This window comes from Mustela erminea, chromosome 10 (assembly GCF_009829155.1).
Source record: "Mustela erminea isolate mMusErm1 chromosome 10, mMusErm1.Pri, whole genome shotgun sequence".
In the NCBI taxonomy this organism is placed as follows: domain Eukaryota; kingdom Metazoa; phylum Chordata; class Mammalia; order Carnivora; family Mustelidae; genus Mustela; species Mustela erminea.
This window is the reverse complement of record NC_045623.1, coordinates 66,912,485-66,936,163: the sequence shown is the minus strand read 5'-3', so window position 1 is coordinate 66,936,163 and position 23,679 is coordinate 66,912,485. Positions and strand designations below refer to the sequence as shown.

Genomic DNA, 23,679 nt, shown 5'->3' with positions numbered 1-23,679 from the left:
TACAGAGCCTGAGGTAAGGCAGGCCTGAGCCTGTGCTCTCTGGAAGTTCACTCTCTGGAATAAGGTCATGGTAGCTGAGAGCTGTTCTGTCACCCTGACCGCAGCAGAGCCCAGGCAGGTTATCTAACTGGATGGCATGTCCATACAGCGTGGGGTCTTTCCTCATGCTGCTCCCGCTGCCTCTGCTCACAGGAACCGACCTGGCCCTGGGGCCAGATGGACTTGGGGGCTCTGGGGACCAGCCTGTAAAGCCCTTACGTGCATTGCGGAAGAGGCAAGGGGAGCTCAGAGTGTCCACTCTCTGATTTGCCTTGTGGATCTGTTGGACCATCCACCTTAAAATATACTACAAATCCAATGTCTCAGCTAAGGTGACCGTTATAGGCCAGAAACACTACCTCTGCTTACCCTCTAAACATGACGTGTTAGGGGGACAGATCAGCACCGTTCTCTGAGGGAAGCAAGGCTATCCTGAAATGGAGAAAGATTTAAGGAGAGGCCAGTGGGCCCCAGGTCTGTAGCCCTGCTGGGTCCCCCCCACCTGCTCCCTTCAGCCTGGGCACCCTCTGCTCACTGCCGTCATTCGATGTCTGGAACCCCACCACTGTGAGTGTGCTGAAGGTGACACGGGGGGCCTCTGTGCTGGCCCCTGGTTCCCGGTCCCCCATCTCACACACTGCAGGTACCTCCTCAGCATCAAGTTGACAAACTAAATCCTCATCAAGGCCCCATGACCTTCTTATCATCCTCATGACTGTTTTTAGGCTCTTCTCACAGAGCCGTCAAGTGGGAGAGAGTCTACCCTGCGGTCTATATGCCGTGGCGGGCTGTGCATAAGCCGTGTGTCCTCACAGCAGGTTCTCAGGCTGAGACTGGGCTGAGGTGTGGCGCGGGGAGGCTGCGAGGTGGCCTGTAGGGCACCTACCCCCCTTCAGGCCTGCTGCGTGGTGACCACCTGCCTCACGCCCGGCCCAAGCTTACACAACTACGGCAGCCTTTCCCTGACTTCCCGTGGTCCCCTGCCCTGGGAGCTCCTGTGGGAGGGCTGGGCCTTGCCTCTCAGGGGCACTGTGCTCAGCCCTGGGCCGGGAACACCACAAACAGCTGATAAACACTAACCAACGGGTTTTTTAATCGTTCAACTACAAAACCCAGAGATTAACAGCGCTGCAGAATTAAGGAGAACCAGATCTGAAGGAGAAAAAAAAAAATGCATTCTCAAAGTTTGTTTTCCCTGTCTCAAACCTGCCATAAATTCACATTTGCCACCTTCACAGCCAGTGAAATTAAACAGAACACGACTCTCTCTGCTGAGGTTACGCTGCTCTACCTGAACTCTTTAAAAGGAAAAAAGATCATCTGGAGCTCCTCTTCTGAGTCATGCAAATGATTCCTAAATCAAATATTTTTGCTTCAATTGGAACCTATAAAAATTAATATAAAACCTCACTGGCTTGGCAGACTGAGGGCTTCATACCTCGTATGGGGCTGAAGGGGAAAAACCGCCCTTTCGGCGTCTTCCCTGAGCCAAGGTAAATAAATTTGGTCATGAAGTCAGGCCCTCTTAGCATATTTTTGAGTGAATCAGATAATTCTGTCAAACTCTTTAAATGTCCCAGCAAACCACCAGGGAGCCGCGAGTGGCCTTCCCTGTTGACTTTGGCAGGAAGGGGAGGCTGAAGGCCTTTTCCCTCTGCCTTGCCGCTCTTCTCAGGGGCTGAAAAAAGAAACCCATTCAAGCTGGGCCTGGGCCTGCTGTCAGGCTCGAGGGCCCTCCTCTCCCACAGCCCAGCGAGGGAGCCTGGGTGCCTGGCCCGTTGGGATGACTCAAGCAGGCACCGGCACTTGGATGGTGGGCTGGGCTGTCCTGGTCTTGTCATCACTCTGCCACTTGCCGCAGGAATCCCTGACGGGCACTTACACGCAGGCGGCAGGCAGGTGATGAATGAGGCAGAGCAGAGGGCCTGAGCAGGGAGAGGCCTGTGTGGTTTACTTTAGTTTGGTTGGAGACATTTTTGGGGCTGGCGTGTGGATGAGCAGGTCGCCTGAGCTGGTGGGTGGGTGGGTGGGTGGGGTAAAGGTGTCCGTGTCCGTGATGCCACGTACAAAACCAGCAGGTGTTGTGTCTGCTGTGGCTGCTCCTCACCATCTTCCTAAAGGAGATTTTAATACCCATTTTATAGAGGAGGAAACTGAGGCTCAGGGAGGCCTGGTTCTCTGGGTCCCCTTTGGCTCCCCCCTCAGGCTGCCTCTTTGTAGCTCTCCACGCATGCATCCCCCTCCCCCAAGTCTTCCCTGGTCCATGAATGGCACTTCTGCCTCCCCCAGGGCCCATCCCGGGTGCCTCCTCCTCTCCCCACCCAGCTGCATTTCCTCGAGGCCCGCTGATTCTCTGATGCCTCCTGGTGTTCCTCCTCTCCACCCAGCAGCCCTGGCTCAGGCCTCCACCCTCCCACATTCAGTGCTGCCTCTGGAAACCAGTCCTACACTGCGGGTCACGCTGTCCTCCCCAAACTGACCACATCCCTGCCCAGCTCCCTTTGGATATAGCCCCACCACAGGCCGTGTGATCTGGCCCTGGCGACCTCCCTCCTGAGCTTGTCACCCTACACAAAGGTGCATGTTTTCCAGAACACAGCAAGGCTTCAAGGCTTCACCGTGTCTGCACTCCCACTGCCCCTTCCTCCCAATCTCTCCTCTCGGTCAACTGCTACTTAACTGTGGAGGCCTGGTCTAGCACCACCTCCAGGAAGCCTTCCCTGCATTGTCCTCCACCGCACTGGGCTCTCCTCCAGGCTTCCACAGCCCCTTCTGCTTCTTCCCTCAGAGCCCTTGTCTTACGTGGTCAATCCCTGCGGGTCTATGTCCCTTCCTGATGGTGAGCTTCTCCAGGGCTGGGGTCATCAGTCGCTCGAACATGGGGTCCAGGGCCGGCCCCCCTCAGGGGCTCAGTAACTGGACGCTGACTGACTGGATAAGTGAGTGGCGAGGAGCCTAGTTCGGAGCTCTGGACAGCAAATTTGGTGATGAAGCCAGGCTGGCCCCAGGCACAGGCAGGCCAATGTCAAGGCCAAGGCTGTGGCCTTGGGGAGCAAGGGCAGAGAAGGAAGGTACCGAGGCCAGGCCTTGGGGGTCAAGTTTGATCAATTCCTGCTAGTGATAAGTGAAAGTGGCAGGGAGGGCAGGCTGTAGGGCTGTGTGAACTCCCTCCGCACATTTGCAAGGAAAACAGATTTGGCAGCACCAGGGGCCAGCAATTAGCACATTTACCATTTCCAGCCAATTAAGTGGCCACAATGGGAAACACATTGAATACAGAAAGAGACCGCTCGCTCTTCCTTGCAGTGATCCTGCATGACGGGCCCCTGGACAAACCCTGCGGGCAGGGCGGGGCAGTGACCACAGCTGCTGTGGCCAGAATGGTGGTGAGAGCCAGACGAGCACCTCTGGAGTGGGCAGCAGGCAGCCTGTTCGCCAAACGTGGCGTGAGCCAAAGAGAAGCAGGAGTGAGGCTCCCGAGGCGGCCCAGTCAGGCAGTCCAGGGTGCAGGGCAGGGCACGGTGTCTTCAGCAGTCGCCCTTACGGGGGTGGGGGGAGAGGAGGAGCACACGCGGTGAGGCGTCAGGAAGTCCATGTGCCAACACCCTCTGCCTGGTGTGTGGCCTCAAGGCGCCATTGAGACTGTGCACAGGTGTCTGTCCAGGATATGGTACACAGTAAGCGCCACATAAATGCTGACAGTTTGCATTATCAGTGATAACCACAGAGTGCGCAGGACGCCTCCCCTCACCTGCCCCTGTGCAGGTGTCTGCTTGTGGTCCCGGAGGACCGGCTTGCTGTACGTACCCGTCCCTGGTGCTCTCAGCCGTGGGGAGAGGGGACAGATGGTGGTGGGAACTGGTGCTGGCATCCAGTGGGTGGTGCCTGGAAGGGACCTCGTGCATGGGGGGCAGGATGCCCGATGAGAGCCCATTATGAGGGGTGACAGAGCCAGGATACATGCCTGCAGGGAAGCAAACAATTATCACTGGGCTTCGGCCGCTCCCTAGAGATGGTTGTGAACCACCCAGGAGCTGTGTGTCTGCTGTCAGAAAGAGACAGACACGAAGCGAAACCAGCACGGGCGTATTAACAGGAGGTCGGGGGTCCAAACAAGGAGGGGATGGCCCTGCTCCACTGTTCGTGCCCCGGCTACAGGGCTGTATATGGGGCTGAGGCTGTCCTGAAAGCAGCGGAGGACTGAGAAGGGGCTGTCAGAGGCATCAGCAGGCCGGGGGGGGGGGGGGGGGGGGGGGGGGTGTGTGTGTGTGTGTGTGTGTGTGTGTGCATGCTTGCATTTTTTTAGGGTGGTGGGTTGTATGGAATGTGCTGCCTCAAGTCTCTGGAGCTGTTCTGTGTAGCCCTGGAAGCAGACAGGGATCCTGGAATGGAGAGAAGTCTGAGAGAGACTCAGGGCTTGGCCATACTTCTCATAGGCAGACCTGATGTAGAGGTCTGCCTTTGGAGGAAATGAATTCCCTGTCTCCAGAGACATGCAAGCACAGACTGGATGTCCACCATGAGGGGTCCTAAAGACAGGGTAAGATTGTGCTCGCTGGATGTCAGGCTGACCTAGGAGACCTATGAGAAGGGACGCCACAGACGGTCGTACAGGCTGTACACAACACAAGGGTTCTGACAGAGGAGAGGTGGCAGCCATGCTCTCATCTACGATTCTAAACCTCTAAAAGATGCCTGCAAGGTGGTACCACCTTCTACCACCTGTTACTCCCAAGGGTCTTACTCTTGTTAAGACAGGTAGGGAATGAATCAATGGAGGACATTAGGTTATAGTTGTTGCTACAGGGGTCTAATGGAGGGTCTGGGAGTAGTTACTGAGGCTAGTGCTTCCCAAATGCCTTCACCAAGGAACCCCAATTAGAAGGGAGAAGGACCCCAACTCTGGGACTTGAGCCTGAGAGGGACCCAGCAGAGGTGGCAAATTTTCCCTCTATTTTATCTGAAGAAAATAGGACCAATTTTGTTCCCCTTTTAAAATCTGGCCACATTTATTTGACTTTTATGACACTGACATCATTTTCCTAGAAATTAAGTCATTATATTGATGGCCCGGGATAACTCCGCAGGCTCGCGGCCACACCCAGAGCTCTGATGCAGGGTTCACACTGATTAGTCCGAGCTCGCCTGGGTCAGCTGCTGCAGTTTGAACAGCACCCCGGTCATTGTGGGTCCAGACCCAATGCTCTTTACCATGAAGACCATCCGAGCACACAGCACACTCTTTTCGTGGATGGAGTCAAGAAGGAACTTTTACATTCTCCAGTGGCTGGGGGGTTCCAAGGCTAGCCCATCCCAGGTTGGCCCCTTTCTCCCAGACCTGCAGCTCAGGAAGCTACCACCAGGAACTGAACAGACCAGGGGAGGCTCCCTCCCTGAACTGCAGCGAATCAGGCCTCCAACTGATACCAAAGAAAGCCCGCTTAAAGCCAGGCCAAAGAACTGGCCTGGGGTTCTAGCTCAGGCTATGTCCAAGATGTCCACGTAGGGGCCTGTGGGCCAGGCTTCACTGTGGGCTGGCTGTGAGACCCCAGGGCTCTGAATGGGCTCTTGGGGGGCCCTCTGCCTCTCAGCTCCAGGCCTTATCCCTTCCCATCGTGGGGACCTCTGGTCCCAAGGGCAGCCCCACCATCCATCCACCACACGTCCCTCCCCAGCTGTCAGGAAGGCACTGGAGGGGATTTCTGGGGATAGAGCCTGGCTCGGCACTGCTCCTGGCTTGCTCCGCTCACCACTCTCCTGAGCATCTCACCTGCCATCTTGAACCAATTTGGAAGCCTGACAGCTAGGAAGGTCTAGAATCCCGATAAATCCTGCTCTCTCTCCCTCAGCCGTGCTGAACTCGTGCTTTTCATATCCTCGCTGCCCATCACATTATGCTGGGTCTGCTAAAGGAGCCTGCCAGATAAGCTCCGGAGGGTTTTCTCTGAAGAGAGCTGGGCCTTCCAGATGAGAGACAAGCTCTTGGGAGTTTACTATCATCAGACAACGAATATTTAATGTCCCCCTTGCAAGCTCCTCCCCTTCCCTCCCCACTCCGTTCTGGACTCCTCTCTGTCCTAATACTCCTTGAATCTGCCCTGTTTCCCCTTGCCTTTGCCCACCTTCCCCTGTCCAGCCCTGTGCAGAGAGTGGGGTAGGCATGCTGAGCATGTAGGCAGACAGCAATGGCAATGATGGTGGCACAGCATCACAAGGGCTGGCAGAAAGGGGATGCCATGGAGCCTGCTGGCCTCTCCCCAAAATGCACCATTTGAGCCTATAAATCACCATCCTCCATCATCAGCTATGAGTGCTTGACCTCTGGCCCTACCATCTTCCCAACTGCACCCCAAGCCTTTGCTGTGTGGCCTGCAGAAGCTAGTGGCTGACGTGCAGAGGGATCCAGAAGTTCTGCGCCTGCCTGGCTGGTCCTCGTCTCCCCATGGGGCTGGAAGCAGCCTGCAGACAGGGACCAGCTCAGGGCCTGGTACCCAGCAGGTGCCAGTACGGTGAGGAGAGCATCGGCGGCCGGGAGGCCTCAGACTATCTGATAATGGACAAGGCCTGTGGCTGGACAGACAGCCCAGGTTCAAGTCTGGTCTCTGCCATTGACTGGCTAAGGATCCTCAGCGTAACCTCTGGAGGACTTAACCTTAACTTCTGGAGGACTAAACCCTAACCTCTGCAGGACCCTGTTCCCTCATCTGGAAAAAAAAGAGCAGAGTAGCATGCACTTTTTGAGGCGCACGTGAGGGTTTTGCTAATATGGGCACGTACAGTCCCCAGAGTGGCTCCTGGCATGGATTCGGTAAACGGTGGGCCAAGCGTTATCATGAGATGGGGGAGAACACAGTTCCTCTTCTCACTCACCATGGGCGACAACAGCAATACTTGTGATAAAATTATCTGCCACTCTGCGTTTATAGATGTGATCATGTTGCAATCACATTTGTTGTCACAGCAGGTCTGGGGGAGAAAGTGAGGCTCGAGGCAGGGAAGATGCCACTTGCTCGCTGTCAGAGCAGGCGTGGGGTTACCCGGACGGTTCTCCCATGCTGCTGCTTCAGTGACACTGCTTCTCTGCAGCATGGGCTCATGGGGACCGAAGGAGAGTGTGTCCGTTTAGTGACCAGCCCGAGCAGGTCCTCAAGACATGGCTATTCCAAGTCTGTCCCTTTTCCCTGGGAGAGGCCCTGGCCCGGTATCCTGGAGAAAAGACTTCCAGCCTGGACCAGCTGCTGACTTTTCCACGTGACCTTGGGTCAGTCCCCCTCCTGCCCAATCCTGAGTCTCCCCAGAGTAAAAATGAAGGGGCTGCAGGGACCTCTGCCCCAGGCCAGCCACTGCTGATCAGTCACGGCCCTCCTTCCTGCTGGGGCCTCAGAATCCTTAACACATCCCTTATCCCTGTGTCTCTTCTCGTCTGCTATTTTACCAATTCTGACCTTGTGAGAAGAAGCCCGTGGAAGAGGGTACGATCCCTGCTCCATTCTCCTGGGGTGTCCTTAGAGACCTTTGTGAGCACAGATCCCTGTGAAGGGCAGCCCAGAGGAAGTGTAAAGACCTTCTCTTCCTGAGGCTGTCTGGTAAGGGCTCTGACAGAGTTTTAAATCTGCTGCTACTTCCACACTGAGGGGAAAGCATTAAAAATGAGAAAATAAAAAATGTTTAAGATGGTTAGAGTAATTCAAGAAATCCCAGAGGGTGGGAAGAGCTTTCCTCTCTGATCCTGCGGTTTCTGTGGGGGGCGCTGGGGGCACAGCACCAATCTTGTCAGTGGGAATCTCCCATCAGGCCACGCCGCCAGCCACGCCACCAGCCACGCAGCAGGGATTTCCTGCTGGGGCCTAGGGAGGACAGGCAGGCCACCTCGGCTGGACCAGAGGCTCTGAGTATCCGGCTGGATGAACCTGCAGGGTCCCAGGGGTCAAGGGGCTCCATGTCTGGGCTGCAGCGTTTAAGAAGCTGGAAGGGATGATGGCCACGTGGTCCATCTTCTCTGAGGCTCAGTTTTCTCTTCCGAAGCCTGCTGTGGTGATGTGGAGCTCTGGTGGGACACATGGGACTTTGGCTTGAGGCCTGGGCCTGAACCCTGATGTGGGGCCTGAAGGAAGTGCAGGAGCGGCCTCAGTGAAGGGCTGGGGGAGGAGGCCGGCCGCGTGAACACAGCGGCTTGGAGACAAGAGGGAGCATGAGGTGCTCAGGAACCGTGTTTGACATGCCAAGGTTGGGGTGGGCCTGGCCTTGTGAGGTCTCGAAGGCCAGGCTGAAAGGAGCCTGGACTTCCTCCTGTGGGCAAGAGAGCCACAGGAGAGGGTGAAGGAATGTATGTCAGGGGAGTGGGTGCCTGCGTGGCCCCTGGGAGCCCACAGAGCCTCACCATCTTCCTGCAGGGCTGTGCTGCCGGCCCTGCCTCCCTGCACACCTACCTGGGAGCAGCTCCTGGCCCAGGGGGCGGCCCCCCTTCCTGTCGTTGGCAGCCAGCTGTGTGGACCCATGGAGCTGCTGCAGGGCCAAACACTCAGTCAGGACGTCGGCCTCGATGTCAGGGCCCGTGTGCAGCTGAGGAGCAAGCAAAGGGAGAGAGGGTGTCAGTGTGAGACCACCCACCACCAGCAACACTGGGCTTAGGGGACCGGACAGGAAGGGCTCCAGAGGAAGACCCTTCACCTCACTGCTCCTCGGCTTCCCCGTCTGTGAAATGGAGCTAATTATACATGTTGGGTTAGTTCAGGGCTGAGAAGCAGATGCTAAGACAAGAGTGAACAGGCCAAGATTTTTGCCTGAGAGAAAACCAGAGAGCTGGGCAGGCTGGGAGAGCTGTGGGCTGAGCTACAAGTCTGACCCAGAATAAAGGAGGGAGTGAAGGAGACTGGTGGAAGCATTCTAGACGGAGTCCTCAGGGAGCAGCCGTGTGTTGGAAGTCAGGGGTCCTGTGTCTCCCAGGCAGAGGTTTTGCCTCAGTATCCCTGCAGGGCCTGCCACACTCAGTTCCTAGCTGGGAGTAGCCTGCCAGAGGCACAGCCTCACTCATGGGCCCAGACGTGTGTCCAAGGATGCAACTGGGCCCTCCCCCAAGCAGTCACTGTGTGGCCCATTCTCGTGGCTGCCACAGTGAGCTCGTGTGTGACACACAGCGGGCACAGCGGAAGTGCCTTTCCTTCCTTCCCCCCATCCCCTCATCTTTCTTTCTTCCTAACACGAGGCACAGTGGAAAGTCTAGGGCTAGAGACAGAAGACCCGGGTTCAAATCCCAACCCATCTCTTCTGACTCTCTGTGTGACACTGGACAAGTAACTTAACCTCTTTGGCTGTCCCCTGCCTGTAACAAGCAATGACAACTGCCCCCCCCCCCACCGGACCCCGGCTGCTGTGTGGAGTAAGGAGATGACACCTATGAACGAGCTTGTTGAAGGTACTGTGTGAAGGGCTGGCTGAGCCCCACATGGTCACGTGACAGTTGGCACACTGGATCCACATACGGACTGAAGTCGCTGGCTGAGAGCAGCCTGGGCCGACAAATATTTTGGCCAGCTCTCAATTGTCCTAAAGGCAGGCTTGAGCTCTGTACCCCAAAATCTTTACCTCCTCAGAGAGGCCAGATGGGGTCAGGGTGTGGCTGGTTGAGGCCCTTGGGACCTGGGGCAATGAGGCAGGTCTGCACCCTCCCAGGGAAATCCCAAAGCCTCACTATCAGAGCCCTGAAAATTGACTTGTCCAGACTCTTCATTTCACCTGGGACAAAACTGGCCCAGAGAGGGCAAGAGCCTGGTCCCACTTTGCACAGCAGCTGAGAGTCAGCCCGCAGGCTTTTCCCACCCTCCCAGGCCAGAGAGCTGGCACCCAGGCTGGGGGATGGCACGCCCAGCCTCCCGACAGGCTCTCAGCTCCTTGCCCCAGCAGCTGCTTTCCATGTAAATTCAGTTTCTGGCAAAAGAGGGCCAAGGCGTGTTCCTGCAGACCGCAATGTCGATTGGATTAGGAGCAGCAGGAGAGGAGCATTAAGGAAGAAAAGCATTTCTAATTCTCCCTGAAACGCAGCAGGGCTGCCAAGGAGCTGTCATAATACAAGGGTCGCTTTACCCAATAAGATACATCATTCCTGATGGCTCCTAATGGATGCCTATGGTTGGGAAGCTTGCAGATCTGCGGCCTCAGGTCCCTGGGGCTCAGTGCGAGCCAAGCGCAGGGCCTGGGAAAACCGGGGCAGGATTCTGGTCCTCGGGCACCAGTGGGCTCAGGCTAGAAGCTTCCTTGGCATAGAGCCCAGGCCATTCCGCATCCCTGCTCGGGCCCTTCAGCCTGAGAGCAGTGGACAGAGCTCAGGCCCTGGAGACGGGCGTGTCTGGGGTGAGACCCTGGTGGTCTCTCCTGCGGTTCACGACTCCATGCGGGGTTCAGTTTGGCTCTGCCTCGTCGCAGTGAGGACAGATGGGGTGTTCTCACCAGACGGCTCAGGTATAGGATAAAGACCGAAGCCTCAAGCTTGGCTGTTGCCTCCACCCTGCCATGTCTTTCCAGCAGAGCCCTGTGTGTCCCAGACCCATCTCTGTACACCCCCACCCCAAAGGACTGAAGCAGGCCTCTTTCTCCAGCCTCTCTGTCTCTCTCTGCTGGACTTACAGCCCTGTCCACAGTTCTTAAAACAGTGCTTAGAAAACGGTAGGTACTACATAAATGTTGCAGGTTGAATGAACAGGCTCTCCCTGCTCTGTCCTCCGCTGTCACGTGGATACCCCTGGACTGGCCCTGGTGTTTCTCTTCACCACCCCCTTCCCTTGCACTCAAGTACCTGCCTCCCATGGCCCTGGTGCTCTTCTGGAGACGTGGGTTGAGCCCAGAGGTGGGCTGAGCCCCAAGTGGCAGCTCCATCCCCCCACTGCCCTGGGTCCCTCCTGCTCCCACCCCAACAGGCTAAGGCCCCCTCTTATGCACACCTGACTATTCTCTGTGGACTTCTACTGTCATCTTTATTATATTCTACCAAATGAGCTCTTTATGTCTCCCTGCCAGGTCCTCATCAGAGGAGGGCACCATGGTTTCCCATTTTTATATCTTCGATGCCTATACAGGGCCTGCCATCAAATGTTAACTAAGCGAGCCAGGGCGAGGGGGCAGATGGATGATAGAGAAGCTGTATGTGGACGGTCTGTGGGTGGACAGATGTCTGGCCGGCTGGAGGTGAGCAAGTGAACTCAGGGGCCGGGGGAGGCTGGTCTCGGACGATGGAGAGCAGCATCCCCAGGTGTGTGGAAGGGTGAATGCAGGCAAGGAGTGCGGGTACCTGGCTTGTTGCCCAATAGGTGTCTGCGAGTCTGGGAGTCGGGGGGAGACCCTGGCAGAGGTGGGCCTGGAATGGAGACTCTTACCTTCTTACGCACCTGCTGCTCTTTGGCCGAATGGGCCTTCACGTGCTTGCGGAGGGAGCTGGGGTCCGTGTAGCGCTTGGAGCAGCCGGGGATCTGGCAGGCATAGGGCTTCTGTAACATCAGAGGGGCAGAGGTGGGGTGAGGGAGCAGCTGTCTGGCAGCCCAGCGTTGCACTCTGTGACCCGCAGCAGGAGGGGAGCCAGCTGCAGGCTCACACCCAGTCCCTCCCCGTGTCCCCAGCCAGGAGGGGTCTCACTCAGCCAGCCCTGCCCACACGCCTCAGAGTGAAGGAGGGGTTGGATCTCCCTGATACCCTCATGTTGGGACCTCAGAGAAGTCAACTCCCATCGTTGAGTCTCTCTGGCAAAATGGAGCCACCTGAATTCTAAGCATTCTCCCAGCTCGGACACTGGCTCTGAGGAAAGGGCACCCTGTGAGCCCACGGCTGCAGAGAACGCACAAGTGGGCAAGGAGTACAGTGAGGTGGCTGTCTTAGAGGAGGAGGAAGGGGAAGAAAAGGGGGGCCAAGCTGGAGTACTGCAGGGCCTCAGGGCTGGGAGTGACTAACCACACCTTGCAGTGGCTCCAGACACCCCAGATTGCTCTGGTCGGTGAGAAACCCAAATCCTCAGTCCAGGGATCATGGGAGCCAGGGAGGGAGCTGGATCTCAGACGAAGGCCTGGGGAAGCTGGGGGTCTGGGCCCTTTGTGCACTTTCCCCTGAGCCCCTATCTCATTGCTCATCTAGAGCCAATCCGTACTTTTTACTGCCTCCCCTGTTCCTGCCTCCCCTGTTCCTGCCTGGGGCTCATACTGTTCTCTGTGCCCCAGTCTCACCTCCCACCACTGCCAGAGGACCCTTGGCCATGCTCTCACCTTTGAAAACTCCTCCATGGCTCCCTTGTGCGCTCTGACACAGCCCCTCTCCCAGCACTGAAGGCCCTTTGGGACGTGGGCCTGCTGAAGTTCTCACCCCTCCTCCTGCCCCCATCCTTGTACACCCATCTGCCCAGCCCTTCTGGAACCTTCTTTCCACTTCTGCTCCCTGACCCTCCCCCAGGCAGCACTGAGCACCCAGCACTGCTGGCTTCGTTCATTGTCCTTCTCCTACTAGATCTTTCCTCGGGGGATGGTCCCTTCTGATTCATCTTAGGTCCCAGGGACTGACTCAAGGAGCAGCTCTAAACTGAATTCTGAGCTTTCCCCGTAGGGGGTTCCACAGGACCCTGCTTGGGGTTCCAGCTGCTACTGGGGCTTGAAACCTTCCATCCCAATATACTTCGTGGTTCTGATTTCTCCAGGCCCTCCAGCCTCCAGCAACTGCAGGGAACTGGAGGAGGTGTGGAGGAGGGGTACGTCTCAGATTAAGTACCGGGATGGCCGTGTCCCTGTGAGACACACCCAGCCGAACTGCCCCCGCCCAACCCCTCCCTAACCTCTAGGCAACTCTGTTCCCACTGGTGTGAGGAGAGACCAGTACAACCACAGACCCAGGGACCTCATGGGGAGGGGGAAGCAGAAAGAGATGACCATACCTTGGTGCTGCCACGGACAGTTGCCAGGTTAAAGAAATGGAGGAGAGCAAAAAGAAAGAGACAGAGAAGTGAGAGGCTTGCCTCCCTGAAAGGAAGGTGCTGGGCAGGAGGGCGGAGGGCACGCCTCAGACCTGCCCCTCTCTAGCTACGTGAGACACAGACGTGTACACACACACACACACACACTCACTCTCTCTCTCTCTCTCTCTCTCTCTCTCTCCTAGGGCCCTGCTCCCACCCCAACACACGGACATATGTACACATACATGTTCTCCCTCGTGGGCTCCAGCTTGTCAGGCCCCTGGCCCTGTCCCTCAGGGACACTGATACAAATCCACACGCTCTTGCCAGAAAGCAAACAAACAGAGCTCCGAGTGTGCAGGCGCACTCGCCTGGAAAGGGCACAAGGCCCATCTCCGTGTTTGTTTTTCCAGGGCCTGACGTGTGCAGAACATTCCTCCGGTTCTGCTCCCCCGTGAGCCCTCAGGAAACCCTGTGGCTATCCCAGGCAGCAGCCAAGCCCAGGCCTGGGGAGTCACCATCCCGGACCCAAAGCCTCATTAGTAACAAGGACACTGGTGCTGGTGCAGGAAGGATGGAGGGCCATGGCCCATATGGCCCTCCAGGTCTGTGTGCGGCTACTCTCCATTGGGCACCCGTTCAGCCTCATACCCACTGTGGGAGAAGCACAGAGGAGGAAACAGAAGCTGACGCATTGCCCAAGATCTCAAAGCAAGAGTGTGTCAGTGACATTCTGGGGTGGGGGGGGCTCTCCTTGCCTGGGTACAGGAGACCTGATCACCCCCTGCACAGTGGCAGTCAGGACTCTGAGCGCCAGGGGACATGGCCGGGTTTGGTCAGCTTCCAGTCAGCAAGTCGGAGCAGGGAAAGTTTGCCTGTTTGCCATGTAGACCGTGTGTCAGGCCTACACCTGTATTGTTCCAGTTAATTTCCCCACGTCTCCCCGGTGATGTAGGTGTTTGAGGAAAATGAGGCCCAGAGACGCTCGGTGGCATTCCTTAGAGCTCTGGGCCCAGGTGGAGGGCCAGACTTCAAACCTGGCTGGCTCTCTCTAGTCTGTTCTGCCACTTTCCTGCCCATGGCGAGAATCCCATGTTTCTCTGGCGCCAGAGGGGAGCTGGGAACATGACTGGGTCCCTTCTGGAAAACAAGGCCCAGCCCACATGGGCTGACCCACTGGCCTCTGTGTGCTGGGAAGGCAACCTCTCTGGGCAGGATAGCCAGAGCTGTTTTTGTGGGGAAGGGCACAAGTGGGGGCTGGGCTTGGCGGCTGTACCTCTAGGGCTTCACCAGGACCTGTGGGGAGATGAAGGTCTGCCATAACCCTCTGGGCTCACTGTGGGCCTGACCTGACCTAGTCCTCACAGCTCTGTTCACATACCAAGTGGGGGCCAGAGGCCTGTTGCTTTGGGGCTGGGTCCAGGAAATGCAGCAGGAAGGGAGGGAGGAAGGGGGCAAGTCAGAGTAGGTGACCCTGAGAGGCCCAGAGGGACACTGTTCAGGCTGGGGGTTGCGTGTGCAGAGGGCCTGGTGCTGTTGGTGCTGTCCTACGGTCTCTGGGAGACATAACCAGGGGGCTTGGGCACGGGCTATACCCCTCAGGGCCTGGGTGGGGACCAAGGACCCCAAGGCTGGGCTAGTGAGAATGTAATAAAAGCAGGGGTTGGTGAGAAGGCCTCACTTCATGTCCCCAGCACAGCCTGTGACAGCAAAGCCTGAGGGGGGTGGGGTGGAGAGAAGGGTTGGGTTCAGTTGGGGACAGGGCTCCTTCTTCCTACCCTGTCTCCTGTACTCCAATCCCTACTTTCCAGGGGGACTGCTACCCCGGCTTTTCCAGCCAAGGGTCACTGGACTCTGTCATGTACCAGCTGTGTGACAGTCAGTGACTTCACCAGAGTCTCAGTTTCTTTACAAAATGGGAATCGTGGCCTTTACCTTGTAGACTATTACCAACATTAAACTGGAAAGAGTGTATGGGACACTGGCTGTGAAGGAAACGTATAGAACATCCTGGCCAGGACCTAACCTGCACCCACCCCGTGATTTCTCTGTGTTTCTAACATTTTGGCTCTCGGCTTTCCCAGCTCACTCCCAGCTCTGACTGCTGTTGTTACTCACTCTTGTGGGCCTGTGTTTCCTCATCCGTGTATCTGTCTGTTAGACAGCCTGGGCCCATTGGCCACTTGGGTCTTCCAGTCCCCCACCAGCAGACGTCCGCCACCCAACGTTTGCCCAGAGAGCAGAGAGATACAGACATACACTCTGGATGCAGACCTGTCTCCTGCTGTACTTGGGGACGGGGTCCCCCCAGGCCATATGCACCCCTGGGACACGGGTGCAAGGCCCAGCTCCGAGTCAGCTCCGCCACCTCCCAGCTGGGCAGACACTGAGCCTCCTGAAGCCCCGCTTCCCTCAGCTGTCAAAAGGGTCAGCGGACCCCTGACAGGCAGGGTCAGTATGAGATTGTGGGAGACGACGTTTTTGAAAGTGTGCTGCTAACCGCTGAGGTCTGGATGACCAACAGAGGAGCTGTGACAAAGCTGAGGGTTAAGACCGTTTGACCCAAATGAGGGAAAGGGGATGGACTTACAGGGATCTGGGGCCCAGATCTAGAGTCCGAGGCCCTGTTCACCTCAACCCCACACCCACCATGCTTAGGAGCTAACGGACAGCCCTGGAGAGGCTCTGACCCGTCTCCATGGAGGGTGTGGGATGGGAAGAGCAGGGAAGGCCTGCTCTGTGGCTGGCTGATGGGTTGGGGGAAGGGCTGCACGGTGGTGAGCCAGCTCTCTCCATGGGGCATGTCTGGACACTGGTGCCCAGGCCAGGAGCCGCAGGCTGAAGCACTGGTTCTCAACTTGGAAGACTTTACTTCCTCTTCCCCGGGCTATTTGGCAATGTTGAGAGACACTGGCCACAACTGGGAGATGGAAAATTGCCCCTACCTATCGGACAAACGTCCCATAATAACAGGCCTCCCCTCTCCTGGCATAGTTATGCTGCCCAGAATGTCCAGGACTCAGGACAAAGGCAGGTTTCCTCACGGGCCCTGGCTACTGGCCTGCACCACACAAGGGAGGGAGCGTGCATTCCGCCCACCCCTTCCCCTCGGCCTCTGCCCTTGGCCTACCGTGTCCAGATGGGTGCGCTGGTGCTTGGCGCGGTCGCTGGAGTTGCTGAAGGCCTTCTGGCAGCCTGGGTGCTGGCACAGGTACGGCTTCTCACCTGTGTGGCTCCGCAGGTGGATCTTGAGGTTCTCCAGCCGCGAGAAGGCCTTGCTGCAGCCTTCAAACTGCAGGAAAGGCTGGTGAGGGGTGCTCTGCAGCCCCGGGGGGAGGGCCGCTACTCAGCCTGGGAGCGGCCCCAGCATCCCCTGTCCCCCAGTCCTGCCCAAGGCCTCCAGGTGCCCCACTTCAGCTCCCCATGTAGTGATCGGGACCCAGGCTCTATCCGGAAAACCTTGGTGGGTTCCTGTGCCTTAGAAATGGCCGTGAGGGTTAGAGAAGAAAGGGGTCTTTCCCTCTGTGGATCTGGAAGGATCCCCAGTGGCAGGTGGAAATGACATGCTGTTGTTGGCAGCACAGCCTTGAAGGGACAGGAGAGTGGGAAAGACGGCCCTGGATTTGGGATCTGAGGCCTGCATGTGAGTGAGACTTAGGGCAGTGCCCTTGACTGCCCTTATTTCTTTGTCTACAGACTTAAGACTATGTGACTACCACTCAGGGCTGACAGGGAGCTCCATGTGGAGGGGGACGCTGACTGTCAAAGGGCTCTGTCCATCTGGAGCGTGCATCAGTGCCGATCACTGTCAGAATAACAACCCATTTGTAAACTCAGGGTCTTCAACGCGTTGTTTGGGCATCCATCCAGTGCCCACATGGGCCAGGTCCCATGCTGGGCAGTGGGCAAGCAGCAGGTGTGGCCCAAACAAGGCGACGCCTCTGGTCGGGGTGGGTTGGACGGAGCAGAAGACGTGGGGCCTCCTCCTGCAGTCCAGGGTGCCCCATCCCCCCAGACTCTGCTGAGCTCCCCCCGCCCCAGAACCCTTGAACTTCTCACTCCTCCCACGCTCTCCCCTACACGACCCCCTGAGGAGGTCTCTGACGTAAAACAGGATGCCATGACTCTGCCTGAGGCCGGACGCCCTGTATACCTTCCTGCCCCTAACTCCTGCACGCCCCCAGCAACAGCAGGAGCCCACCAGGCCACTGCAAGCCCCAGTTCGCCAGTCGCTCAGCCAGGGACACCGTCTCTCTTATAATCATCCATCCAATCCCCCGTCAGCCTTCAAAGTCCAGCTCTAATGCTGCCCCCTGGCACATTCCTGGACCCCCCGTGTGGCTAGCCACTCCTCCCTGCTTGTCCTCACTGTCCAGGGTGTCCGGCCAGGCCAGCACTCCTGTGGGGCACACCGGGGGCTGGGAAGACGACCCCACTCAGACCCGGCCCCGCTCTATCCATGCAGACACGGAGCACGCTGTTGTACCACACCATAACTCTGAGGTGTGTGGCCTCCACATTCCTGCCTCAGAGACAGAGGCTTTGTGTGGTGACCGCAGGGCTGTGTCACGGCAAAGACAGGACGCAGGCCCCTTCTGACACCGAAGCGCAGATGGTTGTGCTCTGGCTGCTGCCTTCCCAGGGCAGGTGGGCAGGGCGAGGCAACCCTTGAGGAGGAAAAGACAGAGGAACCAGCTCCCGGACAGACATAAGGACGGGGACTCCGGGACAATGACTGGTCTGGGGTGAGCTGTCTCCACCCTCCGTCTCCTCCTTGAAGGCCCGGCCACAACCGCAGGCTATGCTCCGCCGGGGCTGAGCCAAGGCAGGCAGCCTGCTGCTGGGTTTTCGAGACTGTCCTCCCTCCTGCTCCCAGTCGATGGGCCTTTTCCACTCATGAAAACCGGGAGGAAATCCTGTTTGGGGAGTAAGTTGGCCACAAGCTACTCCTCTGCTCTCCTACAATGGCTCCGTGCCAAATTCACCCCAAAATGAGGTGGAGGAGCCACGGCTGGAAAGCGGGCTGCCTCTTGGCACCCAGCTGGTCCCTTTGTTCCTCCGTTGGCTGCTGCCTGAAGGATAGATATCTAAGGCTTAGAAGCAATAAGTCCTTAGGCCCCGCCTGCTTTTCTGGACTGTGCGAGAGCCCAGCAGACTCTGGAGGCCCATGCATCATCTTCTTCTCAGAGGGGCCTGTGTGCCTGTCTGGCCAGCCTCCGTCTCAGCAGTGTGGCTTTGTTCAGGCTGCACGCCCTACCCCCCCATGGGACACCTTCCCTTCCATCTCAACGACAATTTAATTCAAACATTTTTCAAAAGCCCAGGACCTGTGGCTTGGTGTTCGCGCTCTTCTGCAGCAACCCTGCAGCCTCTCTCATCTGCACACACCCATCATGTCGTCCTGCTGGAGCTGCTTGGGAGTGACGACTCAGAGTATCCTCGGGACTCTCATGCCCCCAGGCCTTTGCTTGAGCTGCTCCCTGGGCCTGGAATGCCTTTCCCTCCTTCACTAATTTTGCAGATGTCTTACTGGACTAGGTCTACTCAGTGGTGTTCAAGCACGGCCTCCTCCGAAAAGCCTTCCCAGCCTCCGCAGCCCCTCTCTGGACACACTCTGAGCCTGCAGATCAGAAGATTTTTGCTGCACACCCATTGCCTTCTCGCCAGACCTCCAAGCTGAGGGTGCCTTGAGGGGAGGGCTAGCATCTCCTTCATAGGACAAAGGCTGGATTAAAAACCTGATGGGGGGGGGGGTGAGAACAGAAATCCCCAGGCCTGGAGTGCCTGTGCCCTTGGGAGTGCACCCTCTTCCCTGCAGGGTTCATCCAAACACCCGATATCTATACCCGAGGTCTGTGCCACACCCATGTCCTACCCCGCCGTGGAGCAGAGTCACAGGCTAGGGTACAACAAACAGCGGTCAAGGGTGCCCTGATGGGATGCCCATCCCCCGAGGTGGAACTGGAGGTAGCAGCAGGTGGAGAAGGGGTGCCGCCTGATCCAAGACTGCTCTGGGGTGAAGACGCTGTGGGGCCCACTGCCGAGCCACACCCCCAGCAGGCCAGCCCCCGGACACGCCAGGGCACCTTGAGGGTATGGGCTCTGCTCACATCTGCTGCCATGGCTCACCCGGCTCTCTCTATCCAACCACTGCGCAGATGGCCAACAGGGGCAGAGTGAGGAGGATGGCATGCTCCCTGGTTCACAGCCATGTGCGCTCGCTCTGCTGGGCCTGTGCTATGCCTGGGGTTACCCCACTCAGGACTCTCCAGAGTTCCTCATGCCTTCCGACATCCAGCCAACCCCCTTAGCATTCAAGGCCTTTCCAAGGTCTGGTGTGGCACGACCTGAGGCCGGGGGTCCAGACTTAGGAAGCAGACTGCCCTGTGATCTTGGCAAGTCAGTGCCCCTCTCTGTGCCTCTCTTTCTTTCTCCATAAAATGAAGACAAACCAGCTCAGGCAGTTGGTGTAAGGGCAAGGCAAGGTGCATATCCACACGCGACACAGCACATATTCTGTGAATGTTCTGTTATCACGGTAGTGATGGTTCCTATCCTGCCCTCAGGAAAGATACCTGTGTAGGTCAGGTTTTACCGACCCCAGAAGTAAAGAACAGGGGGCCCTGGCTGACAGGCTTGCCATTGGTCTGGCCCTAAAACCCTTTCAAGGTCAGTGCCATGGGGGCACTGCTTGGGTGCCCAAACAGCCCCTGATTAGGGTGAGGCAACCTTTTGGGGTGGGAATGGCCTGACGGGGCCCAATCCATTGGCTATGTGGGGGCTGGGAGGGCAGCACGGAGAGGTACCCCCCACTATTGTGTTGGGGGGGTAGAGATGCTTCCAGAATGGAGACATAGGTCTCGTGGCAGAAAAAGAGCCAACAGGGGGCCTTGGTTTCCCTGAGGGGGGCTGGAGAATGGGCCCTATGGCAATGCCACTGTGACCCAAAGATGTAATGATCCTTCTATGGGGTTTGCAGCCCAGGGGGCGACACACAGGCCTTCCTATACTCCTCCCCCAACACAGTAGTTCCTTGAGGCTCTCGGGCAGATTTTGCCCTGGACAGACCCCTTCTTTCCTGCTGTGAATGTTCAGGTATATAACCCCGCTGAGCAGATCTCTTAGGATGTCCCCCACCCTGGTGCAAGGGGGGCAAAGCAGGAGTGGCTGCTACTGGCCCAGAAGGGCTAAGCCACAGTCAGAACTGCCACCTCTAGTGGGAAGAAGGGACCCCCTCAATCTTCAACACAAGCCAGCAGTGCCAGGTAAAGCCCATGACTCCATGCAACAGTCGCACGCCCCCAGCCTTACCGCACACCCTCGTCCCTGCTCGCAGGTGCCCTGTCACCTGACCTTCATCTGCCACCCTTCTACCTCCTCACTGTTGGGATTCAGGCTCATCCTCTCATCTCTGTGCACATGGATTCACATCTTGACTCACTCGGGTACCCCTGTGTGCCTGGCAGCGTGCTGGGAGCTGGAACTTTGGGGCAAAAAAGGCCACAAAACACCCGTAAGTCCAAACAAAAAAGAATGCATTCAGCCCCATGAAGGGGCTGATGTCAGGGAGCTTCCAGCTGGGGAAGGCAGGGGGCTCACCAAAGCCTTCTCGGAGGAGCCAGGACTTGATGCCTCAGCAGCGTTTGGACAAACAGCGTGGGAAGCACAGACAGACTGGGAGGGGTAGAGAATGTTCTGGAGACAGCCAAGGATTTGCTAAGCCAGAATGAAGGGACGCAGAGGAGAGGTGGAAGTAGAAATTGGAATGTGGGGGGTTCTCTTCTTTCTTTCTAATCCATGGAGTGCTGATTCATCCTGGAACAGGTGAGTTTGGGGGTATTTTTTCCCAGAAAACACCACAGAAACCGCCCCATGCACTCACTGATGGGGCCCAGCCAATGAGTTGGCTCTTCACCTGGAGGACCTTGGTGCTGCTTCTTCTGGCTGGACTCCCCAGCCCCTGATCTTTCACTTCCACCCAGATGCTTGTGCCAAAAACCCATTCCTTCCTCCCTGGGCCCTGTTTCCAATCAGCCACCAAGCCACGGAAATGCCACCTCTTAAACAACTTCCCTGGTGCACCCTCTTCTCTTCTTTGCCGCCCTGATTCCTGGCCCACACTCCCAGCTCCGCTCGCCCCAGTGACCGCACTAGCTGCCGTCCTGACTCCTGCCTCTCCTCTCCCACGAAATCTGGGATCTAGAAGGAAGACTTAAGCCTACAGGTCTGAGTCCTTCCCTGCCTAAATCCCACAGAGTATTCTAGTGCCTGGCAAGTATCAGTCTTCATCACGGCATCCTGGAGCCTGTGCCCTGGCCCCTGGTGATGGCTTGGTGGTGCCTGCTCCCTCCAGCTCCCACCTCCACACTTTTATGTTTCAGGATCAGAGCAGCCTGGGTGCATATCCATACTTCCCAGCTGGAGTCAGACCTCGGGCAAGTGCGTTGGTTGGAGTTCCACCAAAAATGGGGGCATCACTTGGGCACACCTGGGCACACAGCAGGGGGGTGCTGTCTGTAAGCCCAGGGTGCATGCAGCATTCGGTCTTATTTGGGGTGAATGTGAAACACACTCTGATAACCAACCACACAGCACATTTATGTGGCCAGGAACAAACGCTCACATGCCATGGGCAACAGGGCGTAGCTACTGTGAGTGGGTGGGTGGGGACACAGAGAGAGAGAAGAGACAGAAGGGACACCTGTCTAGAAAAAAATGTAAGAAGGGATGTCAGATACTTTTTACTTTAAAATGCATGAACATTAAAATATATCCTAAGACAACCCTGGGGTGATTCAGGATATACGTGGCCAGGTGACACCCTCTTGGATACCGACCAAGGGCTGGTGGCTGCTGTGTGTGTCTCACGTGGTTTGTCACCAATCATGACAACGTGTTCTGCCGCTAAGGCTCCCTTTTCGCTCCACTCTGCAGACGAGGAGTGTGAGGCTCATCAAGGGGACACGCCTGGCTCCAGCTCACACGGCTAGTGACTGGCAGAGCTGGGATCTGGTCTTGAGTCTGGCTGATAGGCCTGTCTGTCTCTCTGTACCCCTAACCACTCTGGTCACTGCTGCAGGTCCCCGATGGAAAGCACCAGAAACAGGGTCACTCTCAGCAGCTGTTACAATGACTTCCAACCAGGCCCACAGCCTGGTTTCCATTTCCAGCCAAAGGCCAGGCCTGGCCCAAGATGCAGAGCTGAGGCTGGGAGAGGAGGGTGCCCTTCCTCCTGGCCCCCCAAGAGAGGAGATGTCACTGCACAAAGAGGAAAAGCACGGCGTTGCCGCAGAAAGGAGTGAGCCGCGGCCGACGCTCAGAGCGCAGGGTCCTGAAAGGCCCAGTTTCCACATGTGGGGCGTGTTACAAAGGAAGATTAAAATAATGGGGTAAAATACCCCGGGAACCGTGAAGCCCCAGACCATCTGGAGTTTTATAGTAACAGGCAGGGGAAAATCAGAACCTAATTGAAAAAAGTCCACTGCAATCCATTACGGCTGCGTGCCGCTCACAGAACCAAGGGCAGGAGATGAAAGACCGAGGGGAGCCATCCCAGGAGCTGGGAAGGGCCCAGCATTTCCCTCTGCAGGCCAAGCCCAAGGACCCTTCAAGTTCTGGCTGGGGGAGGGGGAGGGTCCAGGGTCAGCTGTCAGAATCCGGCTGGGGCTGGGCTCACCCCACTCAGCATCCTGCCCTCTCTGAGCCCCGCTCTCGTCTGCAGAGTGGCTAAGCAAGACTGCCGAGGGAAGCATGCTGTCAGACACACCGTGTGCTGAGCAAGACTGTTCTCTCCCCGGGCCCCTGGGAAAGAGCAAGATTGCTGCTTCACAGGTGAGGCGTGGGGGGCAGTGTGATATGAGCCACAGAGCACGAGACCGTGCAGAGAGAGGTCTGCACCGGCCTCCACCAAGGGACAGTCACAAACTTGGGCAAATCATGTGCCCTTTCTGCCCTCACTTTTCCTCCTCTCTGAAATGGGGCCACTGCTACCGACAGTGAGAAGTAAATGCAAGATGTGCCCAGTGGAGGAACCGGCACGCAGCGGGTTCCAGGTGAATGTCAAGTCTCCTCCCCATGGCGGTCGTGGCCCACAGAGCAGAGAGGGCCCGGTTTCTCACGCTCTGGCTAAGAATCTGGACACAAAGGGCAAGGCGGGGGGGCGTGTTGGGGAAACAGGGCATGGGTGGGGGCAGGGGAGGAAATGCCTCCAGTTTTGGCATTTGCCAGTGACTTGCTTCTAAACAAACACATTTCTGGTTTAAGGGTAAAATATATTGGGTTACAACAGTCTGGCAAGCCATTCGGGGATCAACTTCTCATTTTTGTGCAAACTTTTAACTTACTTTATAACAATGATTGGGATGTGCGGTGCCAGAGACTTCTCCAAGATGTCAGATAATTCAGTGTTTGGCCAGCTCGAAAGGCCAGCCAGCCGGGAGCTGAGGTCCCCTCCCCACCCCCTTACCCCAGCAGGGGGACTCTGGCCTGGAGATCACTGTCCTCAGAGCCCCATGGGGTTTCCACCGGAGTCTCCGCAGAGCCTATGCTTTGCCAGTCCTCAGGGGGTCCAAGCAAGAAGGGGAGGGACAGATATGGAGAGAGTCCTGGGAGGCGAGGCCGGACGGCAGCAGCATGGACTCTGCTCTGGGAGCCCATGAGGGTCTGGTCTTACTTCAGGCCCACGGTACTACCTGAGTCAACGAAGGAGCCGGCAG

At 57.2% G+C, this 23,679-nt stretch overlaps 1 protein-coding gene across 2 annotated transcripts in view; it reads right to left on the bottom strand.

The window, feature by feature from the left end:
- The window catches only part of GLIS1 (GLIS family zinc finger 1), a 212,812-nt gene that overhangs the window by 4,751 nt on the left and 184,382 nt on the right, over positions 1-23,679 (bottom strand). For both annotated transcript variants that reach the window (XM_032302592.1, XM_032302594.1), the window contains exons 5-8: positions 16,095-16,256; positions 11,409-11,519; positions 8,469-8,601; positions 3,847-4,003 (exon numbers count right to left, since the gene is read on the bottom strand). In XM_032302592.1, coding sequence (XP_032158483.1) covers positions 3,847-4,003; positions 8,469-8,601; positions 11,409-11,519; positions 16,095-16,256 — 563 coding nt within the window. The remainder of the gene's footprint in view (positions 1-3,846; positions 4,004-8,468; positions 8,602-11,408; positions 11,520-16,094; positions 16,257-23,679) is intronic.